The sequence below is a fragment of the Talpa occidentalis genome, unplaced genomic scaffold (genome assembly GCF_014898055.3).
Source record: "Talpa occidentalis isolate TD23 unplaced genomic scaffold, MPIMG_talOcc4v2.1 talOcc4.9, whole genome shotgun sequence".
Classification (NCBI taxonomy): domain Eukaryota; kingdom Metazoa; phylum Chordata; class Mammalia; order Eulipotyphla; family Talpidae; genus Talpa; species Talpa occidentalis.
In genome coordinates, this window is record NW_023605305.1 from 19,101,490 (window position 1) to 19,123,848 (window position 22,359).

General features: G+C 54.8%; 2 protein-coding genes across 2 annotated transcripts in view; one reads left to right on the forward strand and one right to left on the reverse strand.

Annotated features, from left to right (window-relative positions):
• On the forward strand, positions 1 to 20,899 carry KIAA1522 (KIAA1522 ortholog). Its single transcript, XM_054691638.1, is given in 8 exon segments — positions 1 to 25; positions 28 to 90; positions 11,012 to 11,182; positions 11,266 to 11,321; positions 11,597 to 11,720; positions 12,273 to 12,386; positions 12,477 to 15,032; positions 15,716 to 20,899. Coding segments are annotated over 8 exon segments (3,132 nt in total). The 3' UTR covers positions 15,739 to 20,899.
• YARS1 (tyrosyl-tRNA synthetase 1) overlaps positions 18,123 to 22,359 on the reverse strand; it is a 26,497-nt gene continuing 22,260 nt past the window's right edge. Inside the window, exons 10-13 of the mRNA XM_037501072.2 lie at positions 21,920 to 22,017; positions 20,884 to 21,077; positions 20,102 to 20,243; positions 18,123 to 18,974 (exon numbers count right to left, since the gene is read on the reverse strand). Coding sequence (XP_037356969.1) covers positions 18,864 to 18,974; positions 20,102 to 20,243; positions 20,884 to 21,077; positions 21,920 to 22,017 — 545 coding nt within the window. The 3' untranslated portion in view covers positions 18,123 to 18,863. The remainder of the gene's footprint in view (positions 18,975 to 20,101; positions 20,244 to 20,883; positions 21,078 to 21,919; positions 22,018 to 22,359) is intronic.

Sequence of the window (22,359 nt, forward strand, 5' to 3'; positions counted from 1 at the left end):
ATGGGCAACTCGCACCACAAGAGGAAGGCCCCAGCGGCCCCCGGGTCCGCAGCTTCTGGCGGTTCGGGCGGGCGGCGAAGCGAGCTGCAGGTAGGGGCCGGGGTGGGGGCGGGGCAGCGGGGAGGAGGGGGCCCCCTGCCGCTGCTGCCCCCTTCCGGGGCCTGGAGGGTGTGAGCGTGGGGGGCCGGGAAGCCCCGCGCAGACCCCACCCCTCACATGCACACGGACACACGTACACATGAATGCCCACAGGCGGGCACACGTCCTGGTGCACACTTCGCAGCCACACCGAGCACCCACTCAGACGTGCGGACGTGCAGACACACAGCCCACCCCCGCCACGCTGCTGACTGCACAGATCCTGAGCCGCAGGTACATACACCTATGCACGCGATTTACACAGCCACCCGAGCTGCACACAGCTTCAGACACAGGCGCACTCACACATCGGTCATGCAGGTACAGTTGCCCAACGTCTACATGCACGCACGGTGCAGAACTGCCCAGCCACGGGGCGCTCAGGGTCGAAGGCTGACCCCAGGGTGGGTGCACACACACGTGCACACACACGCACACACATGCACACACGCACAGGTGGGCGCGTGCTTTCCCGAGGCTTTAGCCCCCCCGCCCCCCCACAGGCTGAAAGTTTGCTGGAGGGAGGGGAGACAAAGGTGGAGGGGAGAAGCAGGAAACCCGGGGCTGGAGGCTCGGGGCCGCCTCCATCTGGCGCGAGCGGGAGTCGGACTGGTTCTCCGGGCGCCCTCCCCACCCCCACCCCCGCTGCTGCTGCCGCTCTCCGCCCCCTTCCCCCCACCCACGGTCCCTGTGGTCGCTGGCTGTCGCATCTCCCCCCTTTCAGTGCAGCCACCGGGCTGGAACGCAGCCCTGCCCGCCCTGCTGCGGGATCCCTCCGCGGGTCACATTCCTGCTTCCAAGTGGGGGCAGGGTGGAAAATGGGGAGGCCTCCACCCGAGGGCTGGGGATGTATGTGTGTTGTTGGTTTCCCCCACTCGGTGCCGCAGTTCGTGGTATCCCCCAGAGTACCAAGGGGTGCAGGAGGAGAGGCTGTGGAGCATGCCTAGTTCCCTTACCTGGTGAATCCAGAGATGGGGTGGGGAGCGTCAGCCCCTACCCTCTTGGAAGATAAGGGGTCTCTAACAGAGGTCTGAGGGAGTGAGAGAATCCCGCATAAGGGGTGGGGTGGGGCCCCCTGCTGTGTGGAGAGAATCCACCCATATCATCCTAGGATGGCCCACATTCCTAGAGGTTCGGGAGCTGAGCTGGATGATCTCATCCCTCCACACAGGGGGTGATAGACGAGCCTGGGCTGGGAACTAGGGGATCTGGGTTCTCCTTGTAGCTCTGGCCTGGGCTCTGGTGACCTTGAGTGGATTGCTTTCACGTCTCTGGACCTCCCTGGCTTCTACGGGGGGCCTGTCTGTGAAATTATGGGGGAGACTTAGCTGAGGTGACTTCTTGGAACCCTTACAGCTCTGGCTCACCTTCTTGTGGATAAATACATGGGGTCTAGAAAAGGGGGGGCTTGTGCAAGGTCATTGTGTTGCATGGGTTTGAGTAATAATGATAATCGAAACAACGGGACAAGGCTTAATTAAGTTCTGAGGAGTCTCCAGAAGGTGAGTTGATGAGGGACTCCTGGACCTTCCAGCAATCCTGAAATCTGGACTGTGCCCGCTAGTCTCTTAGAATCTGCCTTAAGTGGATGGGACTGGACACGGGCTTTTCATCTGCCCTCCCATGACCACGCTAATCTGGTGTTTTCCTGTGAAGCAACTGTGGGTCCAGACGTGTGACTCTTTGTGGTGGGGGAGAGAGATTAAGAGGGCTATGTTTTCAGTCTCCTCCCTGCTGGCCCTTAAGAGACAGGAGGCTTCTAGCAAACTTGTACTCTTCCAGTTCCTGGTGCACCTCAAGGATCTACCAAGCTTAGGTGCTTCCCCACCCCCCAAACCAATGTCAAGGCAACACAGAAGTGTGAGGACTGGGGAATCTTCTAGGTTATATATCAAAAGGCTTTTGGGTGGGGGTCTGCTTTAGAAAACTGGGAAGTTTTCTTAGTTTGGTCTTTGAGCAGTTGCAGAGTTGGAATTAGTCCTGAATTGTTGATTAAATGTGAGAATATGGCCAGGGATGCCATAGGAGTGAGTGTGGAGGTTGGAGAGAACAGTAGCTGAGGCTCCTTCCTTGTGCCTGTGAATGCAAACTTCAGTCCCTTTGAGTAAATGACTTGTGCTGAGGATTCGGGGTCTTCCTCTCCGCCTCTGCTGTCACAGGTTCAGGTGTGAAGCTGGGGCTTGCGTCCTTACTTAGCCACTTGACTAGCCTGAGAGGATGAGGGAAGGGATGTGAGGCCAGCAGGATGGAGTCTACAGACCACAGGGAGCCAGTGAAGGTGTCTGAGCAAAGGAGGGCCGAGGACAGTGATGTGTTGGGAAGATGGCTCCAGGGTGGGGGCAGGTGGAGGCAGGACAGGTTGGGGTGCAGGGCGGTGAGAGTGGAAGCTCAGCAAGGAGTCAGGAGGCTGTTGCAGCAATCCAGGGGAGAGGTGATGAGGTGAGGACCAGAGACAGGGTGAGGGCTGTGGGAGTGGAGAGGAGTGGCAGCTACGGAGGCGCTGTGGAGGAGGTGGCAGAAGTGATAGGACAGGGAATTAATCAGATGTTGGCAGTAAGGGCCCGAGAGGGTTGTCAAGGCTCTGTGCTCTGGGCTGCTTGGCTGGGGGATGGTAGCAGAGATAATAATGCAGAGATAAAGAGTAAGACCCTATGCTAAGCCTTTCAACAGAGTTTCAGGCTGGAAGCCATTCTCCCCTTTGCACAGAGAAGGCAGCGAGGACTCCGAGAAGTGAAGGCAGTTTCCAAAGCTGCTCAGCACGAAGCTGGCTAAACCGGGATTCACACCCAAACCTGTCTGATTCCAAAACCTGCGCCCTTACCCAGTTTTAGGATAGATGGGTTTCCATCTATGAATGAGGGGCCTGCAGGTCTTCTGGCCAAAGAAAGCCTGAGGCTGTGGGGGATTTGGACTCTGTGGAGAAAGCACTATGGGTGAAGAGCAGGGGTTGAGGATGAAGAAGTGAAGCCCCCATGGGCTCCGAGACGGAGCAGGTGGGAAGTGGGAGAAGAAAGCTAGGTGTAAGGAAGCGCTGGGCCCATTGATCAGATGCTCTTGAACGGGAGAGAAGACTGAGGGTGGATGGAGAGGGGCCTCCCCACCACTGGAACGATGCCGTCACCGGCTGAGATTGATTGGTTTTGGTTGGTAGGAATCCAACCCAACCCTCTCCTGGGCCAGCCAAGACACTTGGTCCTGGCAGGTTGGGGATGACTGGAGGACCCGAATTAGGAGCACCTCCCGCCTGTTCACATGCATTGCACTGTCTTTTACACAGATGGCCTTCCTCCTGGTAGGGTTAGGGTTCTCATTTTGCAGATGAAGAAACTGAGACTCAATCATTGGGACAGTCAGACCAGTTGGAATTCTTTTCACCCCTCCCCTTGCCTCTAGGCTGCTGTGCCAGGGTCTTTGGTCGGTCCCCTAGGTGGGAGAAGGCCGGTCCCCTAGCTGGGAGAAGGCCGCTCCTCCAGTGGGGAGAGGGGGAGGCCAGCTGCTTCTTTTGTCTCCTCCCCTTTCCTGGGGAGCAGATGTGAGAGCAACTTGCTATCCAGACTTACTTGTGGGAGCCCTGGCCTTCCAGATAAAGGGCTGGCCCAGCTGTCTCTGGTCTGGGAGATCTGAGATAAGCCCACTGCCCTTGTTGCCCTAAACCCTGACCAAAAAAATGGGGGGCCCACTGCCTGCCTCCCAGGGACTCTTTAGAGGTTATCTCTTCAACTCTCCCACCTTACAGGTGAAGAATCATGGGCTCAGGATCATGCTGTCATTGAGGGGCACCAAGAGCTCAAACTTAGGCTCCTGATTCCCAGGATGGTCTGGTCTGCGCTCAGAATCCCCTTTCCTCCCCAAGAGGAGGGTTTGGGCTGCCGGATTGGGCGGACTCATTGAGGAGTGATAGGGAGCTCATGTTAAGTGTCCCTTATCAGACCTTATCTTAATAATGGCCCTTAATGCCACTTGAGATTTGTAGAGCGCTCCGGAAGTGGGTGGGAGAGGCGGCCTCTTGTGACTTGGGGAGATTTTGCAGCCTGTCATAGCTGGTGCAAATCCTGACTGTGTTTACTAGCTGTGTGACCTTGGGCAAGTCCCTGACTTTTGGGGGAGTATCTGTAAAGTGAGCCAACTTAGTGAGACCGTGTCTGTCTTAATCAGTTAGTACTCAACAGCTGCTAGTTGTTATTGTGTTGGAAGTAGAAAGGCAGAAGGCTTGAGAGCTCTTTATCATTCCCTGGAGAAGGAAAGCCCCCTCCCCCGTTACCAGATTTCGTGTTTACACGTGGTTGCCTGGCTTGCTTTATCTCTCCCAGGCGCTGTGGGGTGGATGTTAGTCCCTCTTTACAGATGAGACAACTGAGGCCAGAAGTTGATTCATAGGTTCATGGCTTGGAATCCAGGCCTCCTGACTCCCAGCCTTTAACACCTGGCTTCATGGCTGCTACCTCTCCAGCATCTATAAAGCGAGGATAATCATGCCTTGAAGAAACAGAGGAAAGGGTTTTGGAAAGTCAAAATTGCTCCCTGACTGAAAGAGACTATTATGTCATTGTTAGGAGCAGATACCTACCCGGAAACTCATTATGACATTTATTAATATTATTGTAGCTAATTCTTCTCTGAACAACTGCCTCTTCCCCCAGGCACCTGCTGGATGGGATCCTCCCCTCCCGGTCCTGACACTCCCTGCCCCCCAATATTTACCTTAGAACCGGCCTGTCAGCTCTGCTCCTGCTGGGGTGGGGTTTCACAGAGGGAAGCAAGGAGGGGATTCCCTGTCTTTAGAAGCAGGGTACAGAACTCCCCCCTTTGGACAGGAAGTGAGGCTGTGGCCCCCTGACCCTTAGCTTCCTCAGACTTAGGAACACTCATCCACTCATCGGGAGTGAGACCGAGGCTGGACTGCTTCCTGGTAGGGTGACCTTGAGCAAGTCACTTTGCTTGCACCACCTGTGCTCCTTTGTGAAAAGGGCTTGTCATACACACCTTCCAGCTTTTTTGAGACAGAAGAGAAAGTGTTTAGAGAACTGTAAAGCACTTTCACTTGAAAGTTTTTGTTACATTCATTTCCCTTTCTCTTGCTTCTAAGAGAAGAAAGTCTGGGTGTGCTCTGGATCCTGCTCCTCTGGGAGGCCCCGGCCCTCTCTGGGCCTTGGCTGGTCCACCTGGTGCAGCGAGGGGTTGAGACTCAGAGCCCTGAACACGCCGAGTCCTCGCTCCTGGCCTGGCCTGACCGGGGAGGTCATGGGAGTGGGGGTGGGAGAAAAGGGTGGGGAGCAGGGTCTAGTCTAGAGGGTTCCAGTTCCTGAGCAAGGCCACCTGGGCAGATGTGCCCTCCCCCTCATTCCTCTCCCCTGAGTCAGACCTGCCTGACTGTGGGTGAGCCGCGCCCCCGCCCCTTGCTTTGGAATGGGGCAGGTTGAGGCCTCACCCCAGGAGGATGTTGCCAAGACAGTGTGTAAGCATGCGCACATTTGCATGTGCCCATGCCCGTGGCCTTGGCCCCCCTCCCACCCTGTCCTCTGGCTGAGAAAAGCCCCACAGAGATAGATACACGCACCTGCCTTCACTACACACGGCCACCTGGCAGGGCCCTGTGTGAGTCTGTGAGTGTCTTAGCGTGTGAAGAGGGCACCCACCTGTAGAGGTGACCCAGTGGGAGACTTTGGAGGTGCGTGCCTGCATACCTGTGCTGGTGGACTGTATCCGAGCTTCGGAGCTGCCTGTGTGCTTTCTGGTGTGCCCAGTGTCTTGGGGGGTAGGCAGGGGTGCAATGTGTCTTCTCTGGTCCCGGCGCCTCCTCCCACAGGTGGGTGGGACTGGCAGTCTGAGCAGCTGAGGCTGCCTGGGGAGCCTCAGCCCCAGGCTGCACCTCTGGACTGTTCTGGGGCAGAAGTCCTGAAATATGAACTCTAAGCCTGACCTTGGGCAAGGTCCTTCTGCTGCAAGCCTCAATTTCTTTGTGAGGTGCATGCCTTCCACTTGAGACTCCCCGCCCCCTAGCAAGCCACAGGTGTGTAGACCTGTGCCTGGGATGGCTCTGGCCAAGCCGTGGGTGGCGGGGGGGAGGGGTGTTGCCAGGTAACCAGATGTTATCTCATGTGAGAGCCTTGGATCTGAGGGGAATTTGCAGCTGTGGTCCAGACCGCTAGCTGTGGGCCCTGGAGGAGCTGATGTTCCTCCACTCTTGATTATGGGGATGCTGATCCCTTAGTGTTCCTGGTTAGGGGGAAATTGTGTCCTGCAAGGTTAAAGGGTCCAAATATGGAGTCAGCTAGAGCTCGGGAAGCCATCTCGCTCTCTGAGCTTCACAGGTCTATGATCAATTATCAGGAGAGTATCTTCCAGTATCTGCCTGGAAGGGCTGTTGCAAGAACCATGAGGACAGAGAGAGACTGCCTTCCACCAGTGCCTGGCACAGGGCCTGGCATGAATGAATCACCCTGTGAGTGCAGGTCTCCTGTTCTTTTCCGTTTGAGTGGGACTGATAGGCGTGGATAGGTCTGGCCCAAGAGAAGGAAGAGGGAAGGATGTGGTCAAGAAACCTTAAATTTGTGGGAGTCACAGGCCCCCTGAGCTCTTTTTCAGAGGGGAGATCAGGTTTGTAGCTGGCACAGTGAACAGGACTTTCAGATTCAAGCTGTTCTGAGTGTGAGTGCTGCCCCATCATTTACCAGCTCTTTTTTTTTAAAAAAAGATTTATTTATTTATGCATACAAGAGCTGGGGTACAGGCCAGAGATGCGGGGTGGTGGGTGGTGAGAGGATTCACCAGAGACAGAGTGGGGAACACAACAGGCAGATTGACTGAAATACACTGCTGAGGGGAGCAGCGGGCGAGACGGGAGAGGTCTGCTTCGCCATGTGGGTTTCTCTCTGGCTGAGCGGAGATCGAACTTGTGCTGCAGAGGCTGCGGATTGCTTTATAGTGTGGTGCTTAACCCCTTGCGCCACCAGGAAGGCCCATTTACCAGCTTTTAATGTTTGGCCTCCCTGTCCTCGATTTCCTCACCTGTAAAATGGGCCTAGATTGTTGTCTCAATTTCAGTGACGTGTGGGTATGTACTATCCAGCTTGACAGAAGCTTGTTCCCCAGAGAGTAAGCCTCAGCTGTCTGCTCGGGTGGTTTCTGAGAGGTGGGGTAGCACATGGAGAGAGGGCTGTGGAGGGGTCTTGCAGCACAGGAGCCATTGTGAATTTTTAGGTCCCCAGGATTCAGAAGGAAGGGGTGTCCTCAGGTGAGTCACAGACCTTGTCTTCCACGGCAACTCTTTGGAGTTGCTAGGGGATCTCTTTTGACACTGTCATTACCTAGCTTAGACCTTCAATACTGACCTCTTGGGGTCTGAATAAAATCCAGTCTCTGCCAAGGCCTCTGGGGCCCCACCTGACCTGGCTTCTGCCCTCCTCTCACCTCTTACCATCCTCTTCCTTGCTTGCCACATTCCAAACACACTGGCCTCCTCTCTCATCCGGAAACCCACCACTCCTCCCTCAAGACCGGTATGCTTGCCCTACCCTGTCTAGGAGGCTCTATCCCAGGGCTGCCCTGGCTAACTCCTCCTATTCTTCAGGTCTCCGTTCCAAGGTCCTTTCCTTAGAGCGCTCTCCTTGATACCCCATAAGGCACCCCTTCCTGTGCTATCTTTTTTTTTTTTTTAAGATTTTATTTTTATTTATACAAGAGCAGGGGTACAGGTCAGAGTTGTGGGAGGGTGAGAGTATTCACGAGAGACAGAGCTGGGGAGCAGAACAGGCAGACGGACTGAAAGCACTGCCGAGGGGAGCAGCAAGCGAGGCAGGCGAGGTCTGCCTCACCATGTGGGATTCTCCCTGGCTGGCCGGGAATCGAACCGGCGCTGCGGAGGCTGCGGACAGCTTCACAGCGCTGCGCTCAACCCGCTGTGCCACCGGGGAGGCCCAGTCTTTGCTATCGTAAATTATATTGGGAGTTTACTGTTCATGCCCTTCAGATATTTATTGAACCAGTATGTGCCAGGCACTGATCTAGGCACTGGGGATGTAACTGGGCAACCAGATAAACCTCATTTGCTACAGCTGCTCATACTGTCTTACTGTTTGCTGCTTGGATGAGTGGATACAACAATCTTATAAGAAGGAGTTGGCCTTGTTTCCATATGAGGTCATGACTTGTGTTTGATGGAGCTGGATTTGAACCTGGACCTGATTTCCAAGTACCTCTCCCTACCCCAACCCCCTCGCAACTCTCTTACTGCCCTCACCTATGAGCTGCATCTTGGCTAATTCTGTTCTCCATCTGGGGGATACTGCAGGGTTACCGAGTCACAGAGGGAGGCCAGTAGGAAGAGTCCTAGGCTGGAGGGGCAGGTGGTTGGCATTGAAGGCCTGCCTCTGCTGTGTGACCCCAGGGTCTTCACAGTGCTTCTCTGGGCTGCTGCTGTCTCATCAAAGAGGGAGGAAAGTCCTTTGAAAAGTGTTGGAATATACAGAAGAGGGGCTGTTCCTGCAGCCACTGTGATTCCTCTGGACAGTCCTGGTTTCGCAGTAGTGTCCTGGGTGTGCTCTCAGCCCTCCAGGGCCTCTGCCAGTGGCCTTACCATTCCCACAGGCAGTGCTGAGCTTCTGCCGCTTTCCCCCGGGAATTACCCTCACCCCCAGGAGGACTTGTGGGTGGGCACGTGCCAGGTCTGGCCTGCTGGCCCCTCCACCTACCATCTGGCAGCTGGGGCCCCAGCCTTAGCTCTGGCTCCTATTTAGAAGACCCGGGAAGAGGGTTAATCTGCTCCTGGAATTGAGTGCCGGCGGCCCTCCTAAGTTACGCTCTCCACCGGGGCGCAGCCGCCACAGACTCAGTTTCCCTCTCCGAGTCTGGGGGGTCGCCCGGCGCCCCCATGAGGGGCTGTGTCGGCGCGTGGGCGGATCCTGGCGCCGGTGGTGGGAGGACCTGGAGAGCAGCCCCTCCCCCGCGGCCGGAGCTAGCTCCAAGGCGGCGCCCATGCCCCGGTGCCGGGTACAGTGACGGCACCGCCGCGGGCTGGAGAGATCGAGCAGGGGCCGGTCCTGCCCGCAGCCATGGTGGTATTCCTGGGCCGCCACCTCCCGGTCCTCCTGGGGCTCTTTAAAAAGAAGGGTGAGTGGGTGTGGCTGGGGTGGGGAGGAGAGATCCCACTACTTACTTGCCAGACCCTTCCGTAGAAGAGGGGATCAAGGCTGGGGAAATTTAATGGGTGGGGACAAAGGGCTAGTAATGAGGCCAGACTCCGCCGTGCACTGCCAGGCCTTTGTCCAGCCCGTTCCCCGCTGCCTTTGTCTGCGCCTGGGCTCGCTGGGGAGCGCGGCTCCAGGTGTCTGACCTTGAATCCTGCAGCCTTTGGAGGACACGGCTTCCCTCTAGGATGTGCATGCTCTGCTGGGTACATCCTAATACCTCCATTCCCAGAGGTGGGGCATCCCTCCCCGGTCAGTCAGGATGTGTGGGAGCCTGGGATGTGGGGAGCAGAGTGGAAAGGAAAGCAGCACCCCTGGAAGTTGGGGAGCATGATTGGCTAAATCAAGTTTAGAGGTCCGAGGAGGAGAAGTTTGGGAGGGAGGGGCCTCTGCCCACTTCCTTCTCCTAGGAGCTCGGCTGTCCCATCTGGACTGAGACATTGGGGCCAGAGATTGATAACCGATTTGTACATGATGTTGGGGCCTTTTGTCTTTGAGCTGTTTCCCAACTTGCAAAATCAGGGGATTGGAAGACAGTGTCTCTGACCTTATGGGGTTCCTGTGGATTCCAGGGCAGTGGAGGGGAGGCAGGTGCTGGTAGTTGAAGAATGGACTGAGGAAGGAGGAAAGGGCAGGTGTCAGAATGGAAGACCCTTGAGCCTGGGCCTGGGGTGTGGCCCTTTAAATGGCTTGTTTTGTTTCTACCCCCTCCAAGGTACTGCCAAGGTGACATGACCCACTCCATGCTTTTGCTTGTGTTGTGGGTTCCATTTGGGGGTTGAAGCTGCAAAGTGCTGACACAGCCCCCCATCCCCAGGATTAGATGACCAGCTCCCCCATGGGCGGGGCCTGTAACAAGATCCTTTGTAATGGATCCCTGGCTCCTCTGCACCAGGGGCCAGGGCCTCCAGAAAAGGGGGATACCTGGGACTGTTCCCCCAAGAGAGGCTAGAGTTGCTTTGTCTGGGGATAGAGGGACCCAAGTCCCTCTTCTCCCCTCCCCTGACCATCCTTCCACTAAGGGGAAGCGGCATGGGTGAGTAGGGGACCCCAGGGCCTTATTCCTGGCTTGTCTCCTCCCCCACCCCCTGACTTCCTGGGAACCTGCTGCTTTTTCCTAGTATCCCAGGGCCCATGGGGTATATGTAAATGGGGGTTTGTTTTCCTGTAAAGTGGGTCTGAAGACAAGAGAAATATATTTTCTGTGGGTTATATGTATACTGGTGTGTCTTGCGTGCGGCCCTGAGAGACATGTGGATACACAGTTGTGTGTCTGGGTGCTGATTGTGCATGTACAGATGTGAACTGTGCGTGTTGTCTGTATAGGTAGGGGCCAGATGTGCTGTGTGGGCCCCTGGTTGTGGTATATATACGATATATTTATAGTTGCATGCTGTTTGTTTGTGTACACACTGAAATTTGTGGGTAGATACACAACCTGTGGGTGTCATGTGCCCTGGGTTGTGGTGGCTTGTCTGGGCCTTTGGTGTGGGTACTTAGATGTACCCTCTTGGGCACAGTTTGTATATGTCCCAGGACTGTGGAGTGTGAGTGCGGATTGGGGGAAGTGAACACTGAATGTACCCTTGGGGCTGTGCGCAGCTGTGGGGGCCCATGTGTGGTGCCTGGGTGTCTCCAGGGCCCAGAAGCCTCTGGGCCTCACTTCTCTTCCTCTTCCATCCCACCAGGCTCTGCCAAGGTTGAGAGTGACAAACACCTAAGTGTGGGGCCCGGCCAGGGCCCAGGGTCCATAGTAGATGAGCACCAGGACAACGTCTTCTTCCCCAGTGGGCGGCCACCTCACCTGGAGGAGCTGCACACACAGGCCCAAGAGGGGCTTCGTTCCCTGCAGCACCAAGGTAACCTTCTTCTCTCCGCCGGAGCTACTTTTAGCCCCTGCGGTCAGGGGTCTAGTCCAACTCACCTTTCTGGTGTCTTCCAGAAAAACAGAAACTGAGCAAGGGTGGCTGGGACCATGGAGACACCCAGAGCATCCAGGTGAGCCCTACTTCCAGCTCAGGCCCCACTCTGCTCTTCCATCCTGCTGTCTTTGACTACTTCTGGATCTCAGTTTCCCTCCTGGGTCATGAAGGGCTAGACTAGATGACCCCCGAGGGCTAGTCCAGGGTCATGCCCACCGCTGCCTGGCGAATGCTAAGTGATGCTGAGGGCCATGTGAGTTCAAAAGTTCCAAAAGGGAATGCCAAGAGCCAGTGGGAGGCTCCACCCAGGCCTCTGGGTGGTCCTGGGTCTGATCCTTTCTCCCCCAATAGTCTTCCCGGACCGGGCCAGATGAAGATAGCATCTCCTTCTGCAGCCAGAGTACATCCTACACAGCCGAGAGCTCCACAGCAGAGGACGCGCTCTCCATCCGCTCGGAGATGATCCAGCGCAAAGGTGTTTCGGGATTTCTGGGCAAAGAGAAGGGGTGGTGGGCAGCCTCTGGGTCCAGCTCCCCTGTTTCCTGCTAATCTAGTGTTCCCACAACTCTCTGATTCTGTGAATTCTGGAAACATCTTCTGTGTCCTCTTGGAGATTCATGATGCGTATTATCTGCAAAGCAGGATAGTTAAGAGTGGAAAAAGCTGGGTTTGAGCCTGGTTTTGCTACTTACCAACTGAGTGACCTTGGGCCAACCCTTCTCCTCTGAGCTTTTGTTTGATGTTCTATAAAAATGAGGATAAGAGTACTCATTGGAATAAATGTGAAGTGTTTAGCGTTCTAACACGTAATAACTTTTTGTTAGGAAATTATCATTGACCTAGTAAAGCCTTCCAGAGGCCTTACAGAAAAGCAGCGATGGGCATTGTTTAACTAGCATTGCCCATGCCCACTTGACTATGGGTCTTTTTAGAAGAGCTCTTACAAAGCACCTACAGGAGCCGTTCTCTGCAGAGCGTGCCCTGAGACCTGCTCTAACGGTTTCTCTCCCCTGGATTGGCCCCCCAGGCTCTACCTTCCGACCCCATGACTCATTCCCCAAATCTGGAAAGTCTGGACGGCGGCGGCGGGAGCGGCGCAGCACGGTGCTGGGACTGCCACAGCACGTACAGAAGGAGCTTGGTGAGCCAGGAGTTAGGAGGGCAGTGGTGGTAGGCGGGTTGTCCTGGCTGTCCTCTCTGCTGACTCCCGTATCCTCCCTGTTCATTCTAGGCCTGCGGAATGAGCGTGAAGCACCAGGTACTCCTCGGCCTCCTGGTCCACGGGATGCTGTACGAATCCCCACGGTGGATGGCCGCCCAGAGGACCCCGCCTCTGGGTCTGGGGCCCGGGTGTCCCTGCAGGCTCTGGAAGCGGAGGCTGATGCTGAGGCAGAGGCCAGGCTGCAGCGCCACATTGATCGTGTCTACCGGGATGACACCCTCGTTGGCAGGTCCACTGGGGCCCGACCTCCGCCACTGACACGGCCCATGTCCCTGGCAGTGCCTGGAATGACAGGAGGGGCTGGACCTCCAGAGCCCATGAGCCCAGCCATGTCCATCTCACCTCAGGCCACTTACTTGTCGAAGCTGATCCCACATGCCGTGCTGCCACCCACTGTGGACGTGGTGGCGCTAGGCCGCCGCAGCGTGCGCACACTGAGTCGCTGCAGCCTGCTCTCCAGCCCTGCCTCTGTCCACTCACTGAGCCGCTTCTCCTCGGCCTCCAGCCCGTGGCCCCGCAGCCGCCACCCATCCTCCTCCAGCGACACCTGGAGCCACTCTCAGTCCTCTGACACCATTGTGTCCGACGGCTCTACTCTCTCCTCCAAGGGCGGCTCTGAGGGCCAGCCGGAGGGCTCTGTGGCTAGCAACACCATGGCACCTCCTCCCCAGGGGGGCAGCGGGCGGGGCTCGCCCAGTGGGGGCAGCACTGCTGAAGCCTCAGATACTGTCAGCATTCGGAGCAGCGGGCAGTTGTCTGGCCGCAGTGTGTCCCTACGTAAGATGAAGAGGGCCCCACCCCCTCCCCGCCGGACCTACTCACTCCATCAGCGGAGCTCAGTGGCCCCGGATGGGCCACTGGGGTTGCCTCCAAAGCCCGAGCGGAAGCAGCAGCCACAGCTGCCACGGCCACCCACCACTGGTGGGTCAGAAGGGACGGGGGCAGCACCCTGTTCATCCAACTCGGCAGGCAGCTGGGTGTCTGGCTTGTCTCCAAGTGGTTCCCGGCGCCCCCCACGCTCCCCAGAACGGACGCTGTCACCCTCCAGTGGCTACTCGAGCCAGAGTGGTACCCCTACTCTCCCTCCCAAGGGTCTAGCTGGGCCCCCTGCTTCCCCAGGCAAGGCCCAGCCTCCTAAACCAGAGCGTGTCACTTCCCTTCGATCTCCTGGGGCCTCTGTCTCCTCCTCCCTCACGTCTCTATGTTCTTCTTCCTCCGACCCAGCTCCCTTAGACAGGTCTGGTCCACACACCACCCTGGGTGACAGGTTTGTCATACCTCCTCACCCCAAGGTGCCTGCCCCCTTCTCCCCACCCCCCTCTAAGTCCAGGAGCCCTAACCAAGCTGCCCCTGCTCCAGCTGCCTCTGCTCTGATCCCTGGGCCTGTCTCTACTGCTACTGCTGGTCCCGAGTCTCCACCCTCAGCAACTCCCCAGACATCCCGGGCCCTACCACAGCAGTCCCCGACTGCCTCCAAAGACCAGTCACCCCCACCATCCCCACCTCCCTCTTATCATCCACCCCCACCACCCTTTAAGAAGCCAGAGGTGGCTGAGGAGGCCCCATCTGCCCCAGAGACTGCCGAGGAGCCCCACCCAGATCCCAACTGGCCCCCACCCCCGCCTCCTGCAGCCGAGGAGCAGGACCTGTCCATGGCTGACTTCCCCCCACCAGAGGAGACCTTTTTCTCTCTGACTGGCTCTGAGCCTCCAGACCCTTCAGGCTTCCCAGAGCCTGCCAGCTCCCTGGCTGCTTCACCTTCCTCCGCTGCCATCTCTTCCCAGATCCAGCCCCACAGTACCCCAGACCCTCCTCCAGCTCCACCAACCCCATCTCCTGGTTCTGTCGCAGGGCTTGTGACCAAACTCCCTCAGAAGGAACCTGTGGGCTGCAGCAAAGGCAGTGGGGTTCCCAGGGAGGATGGTGGTGCACCCCTGGTCACGCCCTCACTCCTGCAGATGGTACGCCTGCGCTCTGTGGGTGCTCCTACGGGGGCTTCAGCCCCAGCATCAGGGCCAGCGGCCCCCCAGAAGCCACTACGAAGGGCCCTCTCAGGGCGGTCCAGCCCCGTGACTGCCCCCTCCTCAGGGCTCCATGCTGCCGTCCGACTCAAGGCCTCCAGCCTGGCTGCCAGTGAGGGCCCTGTAAGTGCCCAACCCAATGGACCACCTGAGGCAGAGCCACGGTCTCCCCAGTCCCCTGCCTCTACGGCCAGCTTTATCTTCTCCAAGGGCACTAAGAAAATGCAGCTGGAGTGGCCTGTGTCCCCAGAGAACCCGACTGACCTCCAGCGTAATCTGGTGACCGAACTTCGGAATATCTCAGAGCAACGGCCACCCCAGGCCACAAAGAAGTCACCTAAAGCACCCCCACCTGTGGCCCGCAAGCCCTCTGTGGGGCTCCCCTCACCCAATTCCCCCAGCTTTCCTCGGGCTGAGCCCCTTACTGCTCCTCCCACCAACGGGCTCCCTCACGTTGAGGACAGGACTAAGGGGGAGCTGGCTGAGAATGGAGGTGTGCAGCCTGTGGGCTCAGAGGAGCAGAAGATGGGCCTGCCCAACTCAGGTATAGTGGGCCACAGGGGTTCCTCCACTGAACATGGAAATGGGTATCCCACAATAGGGCTTTGCTCTTGGGTCTTTTAAGTCTTTTCTGACCTCAGGATGCCTGGGTAGGGTGAACTCTCACCCCTGATGAGCTACAATGAATGGAGTCAGATCTACTGAGCTTGAGCTCCAACTTGGCCATTTTTTTTGTTTTAAAGATTTGTTTTATACAAGAACCGGGGTACAGGCCAGATGCACGGAAGGGTGAGAGGATTCACCAGAGACTGAGCAGGGAACAGAACAGGCAGACTGACGAAATACACTGCTGAGGGGAGCAGCAGGCATGACAGGAGAGGTCTGCTGCGCCATGTGGGACCCTCACTGGCCGGCCGGGATCGAACCAGTGCTGCACAGGCTGTGGACAGCTTCACAGCGCTGCGCCCAACTGCCTGCGCCACCAGGGGAGGCCTGAACTTGGCCATTTTATTGACAAAAAATTGCAGCCTGAAGTTCCTCATTGCAGATTGTGGGGTGGTGGTAGCACTAGTGGCAGAGGTTTGTAAAGCGTCTGAACCTGCGCTGCCTGCATGGGTAGTAAACTGAATGGTAGGAAAGTGTAGGTAAGGATGTGCTTTGGAGGTCTTAGTGGCCAGAATGAAGCCGGGAGGTCTCTTGGTAAGTGATCCTTCTTTGTCCCCACAGACCCACAGAAAGAGCTGGTCTGACCACCAGGCACTCACCGGCACTGCTGACCCATCCCAGGAATACAATCTCAGGGACCTGAGCAGCTCCAAGGATGAGAGGATACGGCAGACACAACCTAAGAGAGAGGATTCCTGCAGCCTTAACCTCCTCTGCCTTTGATATTTATGCAAGCCTGGTGTTGACCCTATCCTCCAAGTCATCCTGCTCTCATGCCTTTTCTGGAATCCATCCACCCCTTCACCTCTGGCTGTGGCCTTGGTCTCATCTTGAAGGAGGTAGCTGGTGGAAGTGGTGGCTGCGCCCCCTGCTGGCCCTGAGGCCACAGAGTTGGTAGAACACCTTTTTTTTCCCCTTTCATGTTCAATCATGCACATACTGTGTAGTCCAGAATCAAAGCACTTTTGAAAAGTGGCTGCATGTCCATCCTCCGGGGCCCATGAAACCGTATTCCAAGGGCCTGTTTACATGGCAGCAGCACCAATCCCTGGTGCCAGCTCATAGCTGGGACCCATATGTTCCCTCCTTCCAGTCCAGTTCCTTTTCTTAGTTCTTGGAGGTGGGCAAGTCACTGTATTCCCACAGGCTTCTCCAGGCTGGAGACAGAGGTGGGGCTGTGGAATTCCAAAGCACAAAGGGTGCAGTGGGGATTAGCCTACCTGTGCCTCAATTTAACCACCAACCACCCTCCTGCCTTCCAGTTCTTCCAGGTGCTCCATTCAGGGGACAAGAATTTGGAGACTGCGAGGGCCCAAAAAGGTGGGGGGGGGGAGAAAAAACCACGGGGGAGGTCCACGGGGTCCCTCTAACCTCAGAGAACAGGACAGAGTAGAGAGTTACTACAGTAGGCCTTTGGCAAGGCCAAGCATCTACCCCTTGTTTCACTTGATGAATTGGGGTAAGTGGGCACAGTTCTTCAGAGGCAGGCGCCCATAGAGTGTGGCAAAGCTGCATCCCTTTCAGCACTGCAGGAAATCCTGAGGAGGCAGGTAGAGGGGCTGGCAGCGGGGAGGGCTTACTTGGGCGGTGGGCTCACAGCTGGCCCCATGGATTTTCTCTTGACCTTTGTTACTCATCCTGGTGCGTGTCCTTTCTGCAGCTGCCTGTCAGTACAGGTGCCTCTGCTGGGGCTGCTGATGGATGCTCAGTGACAAGGATGGGAAACCAAAGGTGCATTCTATTCTAGGCTCTTCCCTAGTCAATGAAGGGGACACTCAGTACCCCTAGGGGGCAGACTGGGTGGTTGCCCCCTAGACATCAGCCCCTAACTGCTATTCTCCAGGAATTTCAAAGACCTATGTTCGGCCAGTGCCACCTGGCAAAGTAAACTGGCTTCCCCATGGGTTCCTATGACCCCACAGGGGTGGCCCCAGTGCCTCCTACAGCAGTGTGTCTGCCACCCAGGGCCACCCCTTCTGTCTTGATTTTCTCTCAACAGTGACTTGGGTTTGAGGTTGGCAAGGAAGCTCGCCTTTAGTTGCTCTCTTCTACTAAGGAGATGACCCCTCCCTCCCAGAGACCTGGAAACGTAGGGGATGTGGCACGCGCCCAGGTTTCTCTGGCCTCTCACCACTCTCCTCTTCCTGAGCTAGAAACCAGTGTCCTGCTAGGTGGCGACTGCCACTGCTGGGTACGTGTAGGCCTGCCCAGGGTGTTGGCGGGGAGGACGGTCAGTAAGCACTGCTCTGCTCAAGTCCTTGATTACCCCTCCACACCCCGGTGACTCCCAGCAGGTCAAAGCCTCTAGGAAGCCAGGCTCTGGTAGCAGCCTTGTAGGTTGGGGGAGCCCAACTTTGCTCTTTCCTGTCCCATGTCACTGTAGCTCCTTTTTAGAACCCTTTGAGCTTGCTGCCCCACTGGGTGAGACAGTACAGAGAAGGGAGGGTCTAGAAGAGGCAACTGTTCTTTGGGGTAAATGAGCTTAACTTAGTGCAAATGGAGAGACCAAAAGCCTGATTTTTAATTTCCATAAAAATGTTAGAGAAGTATATATATATTTCTTTAAATTGAGTCTTTGATATGTCTATACAAACAATCCATTCCCTCTGTCCTGAAGCCTGCGTGAGACACACAGAAGAACTGTGTTTCATTCAGAGATGGTAATTAAACGTTTAAATCTTGGCTGTGGCTGCTGCGTCTTAGTGGGGAGGGACGGGGCCATAGTCTGCGCCCACATTTAGAAGGGAAAAGTTCTGCCTACTGCAAGATTAGACCCGAGAGGGGTCTTACTGGCTTAATAACGCCAAAGGGAAAGTTAGAATGTCATCCATCTTATTTCCCCCCCATTAGAATGTCAAAAGTCCAAGATAGAATAGCTCCTGGCTGGGTGAGGGGCCCAGTAGCTGGTTCCTATTTGTGTTCCTCTCTCCTGAAATTGCCCAGCTTACAGAGAGACCCATCCAGACCATCTTGTTCAGAGGTTTTATTTGAATTCATGACAATGACAGTGATGAGTAGTGATTCTGACCGCGAGGTGCCTTATGGAGAAGTTCCCACCCACTGTGAAGAAAGAGACAGGCTGTGCCATCCACCTTACTTCTGATGGTAACAGCAAGAGGGAGTGTCCTGACCTGGCAGGACCAAGGCAAGTTATAGGAGTCTTGGGGCAAGCCCTGCCCCCTAGTGCCAAGCCTCAGGGTTGGCAGGCATTGGAGAAAGCTGCCGAGCACTTGGTAGACCACTGGGTTCTTTGTTTTCCCTTCCTTTCCTTTCCAAATCCCACAATTTCCTGTTGGGGAGAAGCTGTAATTAGCTTCAGATCCCAGCCAGAGGCACAGCTGCAGGGATAATGGTAGGAAAACTTGGGAACCAGTATTTTTCCAATTAGAAGGATTGTGGCATAAACTTTTTCTAAGAATTCTACTGAAACCAGATTTCTCAAGTCAGCTGCCAAGGGAGGAGGGCAGCGCTGGACTCCATGCTGTGTGCTGCGCTGTCACTACCTGGAAGGTCAGCCTCTCCTGCAGCCAGATGGGAGGGCCCTGGGTTCTGGGGAGGCTAAAGCGCCCCTTACCGAGTTTTGCACCCAACAGATCCCAAAGTTCTGCTTCAGTGTCCTGGGAGATGGGTAAAGGGTGATGGATGGAGCAACTAAGGACACAGCAGACAACGCAGGATGATGCGAGAAGGGAGGAAGATGCCCGGTTGGTTAGCTAATGTTCCCCCCTTTCAGTGATTTACAGGAGATGGACCCCAGCTTGGTCATGAAGTTGGTTTGCTTCCACTGGGCAATGCACTCCTCAGAAATTTTAAAGTCGGCCTGGACAGGATTTAAAAAACAAAAACAAAAGTGATTAGTGACAGCGGTGGGACTACAAGAAAACAAAGACTTTGATACTAGGGCTAATATAAACGGAGGCAAGTTTTCCAAGAGAGCAGTTTGTCAGCAGCTTACACGGTCATATCTTTTGACTCAGGTAAGCGCACTTAGGGATTTAGTTTAAGAAAATTATGAAGGCGTATAAAGAACTGAGCACCATGGCATTCTAATAGTGTAATACTGAGAACAACTACCTAATGTCTCATAAGGTTCTGGTTAAATTATGGTAATTATGATCTCCACTCAGTATTTAAGAAGATGGAAAATTTTTCAGCATAAAATTAAAGACCAGAAGAAATAATCATTAAGGATATTTTTCAGTATCTCTAAGTGGCAAGACTATGGATTATTTTCTTCATTTCTCTTATTTTATAAATTTCTACAATAAAAAATTATTTTGTAGCCAGGAAAAAAAAAAAGGAAAAAAAGCCACATGCAAGATGGAGATGCACGGACCACTCACTGCCCTTCAGAAACACTGGTTGAGGAAACAAGGCACTAACTAGAAAAATCTCACACGTGGTGGTAATTCCACAAGGACAGGGAATTTTTGCTACTTTATTGATGTAGGCCAAGACCTAGGACAGTGCCTGAGATAGATATGGGACTGAGTGTTGGTTGAGTGAATGAATGAACTCAGGGACCATAGGGGCAGGCTCACTTGTGAGTCAATGCCCAGAGAGTGGGCGAAGAGCTAAAGTGCTCTAAGTTTGAGGTGGGCAGGGAGGACCCTAGGAGAGTTTTGATCCTAGCTCCATCACTCTGGTGACCCTGTGTGGCCTGGGTGGATAGATCCGGTGATTGCCTCCTGTCACATACTGAAGATCAAAGGCGGAAATGTCTGAAGTCCCTTATACAGTGTCTCAAATAGCCTGTGAGTGCTCAGTACATGTGAGGCCCTCACACTCCTCAGCTCCCTCATTCAGAAGGGCTTGAATGAAGGAAGGGAGGGGCTTAGATGCAGGAAGACCCGGCTGGGAAAACGACAGTTGGATTCAGTAGCAGAGCAGTCTGGGGGTGCAGTCCAGGTAGCATAGGTGAGAGGGGGACAATCACAGCTTTTATACCTGCAACTTCTCGAAGACTTTCTTCTTGGGCTTCAGTTCTTCGTCTGGCTGGCCCTTTTCATAGCCCTTAACAAACACCCGCTCACCAGGAGCAGAGCCCGCAGGAGGATCCAGAGGCTCGACTTTGCGGCTTTCCCCTTCTCTGGGGAGACACGAGAGACAAAGCAAGGATGAAGCTATGGACTGTCTCTGGCTGCTATGGAGGCCAAAGCATTAGTGCCTTTATGTAGTGGCTGGATGGAATTTAGGGTACCCTCAATGCCAGAAGTTGGTTTGCTTCCACTGGGCAATGCACTCCTCAGAAATTTTAAAGTCGGCCTGGACAGGATTTAAAAAACAAAAACAAAAGTGACAGACCCAGAAGGCTCTGTCCTTACCACTGCCCTGCAGCTCTGATACCACTAGGGCTGAGTTAACCAGAGCTAACCTGAAATCCCATGTCAGGAGAGATACCAAATCTGGACTTTTAGGTGAGGCAGAATGAAACAACAGAGAGCAAGGCCTTCTCAATGATGACAGCTCGGTCTGAATCCTGGCTTTTCTTCTCACTAGCACTGAGACTTGGGATGTACACAATTGCTTTGAACCTTCCAGTTCTGTTTTAATAAAATTTATTTGAGGCAAAGTGCTTCACCTATACAATAGATTACTCCTTTGTACATCGTTTTTTGGACAGTGTTTTCAGAGCTTCCATGTGGTGCATGGAAGGGCATCATGTTGGCCAACTCCCTACTCTCCTTGGCCTCCCCAGGTCCTGCAGCCCACCCTGAGTGCTCACTCACATAGAGGCGCACAGAAGCATGCCTTGAGACTCAACTCCTCTCATCTTCTGAGCCTTCAGGTTGCACAGCACCACCACCAGCCTGTCCTGCAGTTCTTCCTTGGGTACAAACTGCACCAGGCCGCTCACCACAGTCCGTGGCTCAGCTTCCCCCACATCAATCTTCTCCACATACAGGCTGTCTGCGTCTGGGTGCTGCCAGCAAGAAATGTCAGTCCGAGAACATAATGGAATGTTCCGACTCTGGAAAGGGGCATCCCCTCCTACAGAGGCCCTCAACAGGCCGCCCAGAGCTAACTCTCTAGGTCCTAGGCAGCAGGCAGGAGAATGGGCCTTGAGGGTACACTCCATTCTCAATCAAGAGAGAGGATTTGAGTAAAACAAGCTTAATTGCTTGTTTAAAAGGTGGAAGGAAATTAACAGATTAAATGGCCTGGACTGTAGGGCCCTGCATGGCTACCATTGCGACCAGTTTCAGTCCTAGGCACGTTGAAGATGGGAGGAAGGCGCATGTGCAGCCTTACTGCCACCTGAAATGAGCACATCGGCAGCTATTTCAAGGTAGCTTTTGGTGGCTGGGTCTATACAGTGAGAAGCAGTCAAAGCCGGGAGGAAAAGAAGCCCAGAACAATGGTCCCAAGGACACGGGTTGCATAACTTTCAGTCTCTGGGACAAGGAAGTTCTATCCCTTCACTTTTTTCTGGGGGAATGGAGATCAGTGACTGATTCAAGATAAGACCCACAGCTAGTCCAGACAAGTTGGGAGAGAACCAGGTAAGTCCATCAGACCGGATTTAATGGATCAACAAGTTCCCTCTGACTAACATCTGCCCCCTGTCCTGAGTTCCGGGCTGTGTTTGGTTGCATTAGAGGCAGCAAAGGGAAAAGCCTGGAGCCTGGAATTAGATGCCTGGGTTCTGACTTGCAGTGTGACCTCAGGGGTGTTACTTCCCATCCCAGGCTGGGTTTCCTCCAGGTGGAAACAGACAAACCTGACCCCTGTCTGCCTCTCTGGGACATGGTGAGAAATGAGTACCTTTTCCACACTAATGATTTTCCCCACACGGATATCCAGCCGGGATGGGATGACTTCCTCCGGTTCTGAGTTCTTGGCAGGGCCTTTAGCAACTGGCTCTGGGAATGAAAAGAATGCAAGGGGTCAGAACTTCCCTCCTCCTTCCTTCCTCCCAACAACAGGTCAGTTGTTGATTCTGATTCTCCCAAACAAGGACACCGAGATTAGCATAATTTCGTGCAGAGTCCCCAAAATCTACTCCAAAGTGTTATATCTTCCTTGAAACAGGGTCAGCAGCCTTTGAGCAGTGACAGGCCAGATTTTCATCTGGTGTCTCCCTCAGATGTTAGGCTCCAGGGGAGCTGAGGGGACAATAGTAGTAGCTTTGCACCTTTAGGTGTTTTTTTTTTTCTCTTTTTTTAAAGATTTATTTATGCATACAAGAACTGGGGTGTAAGCCA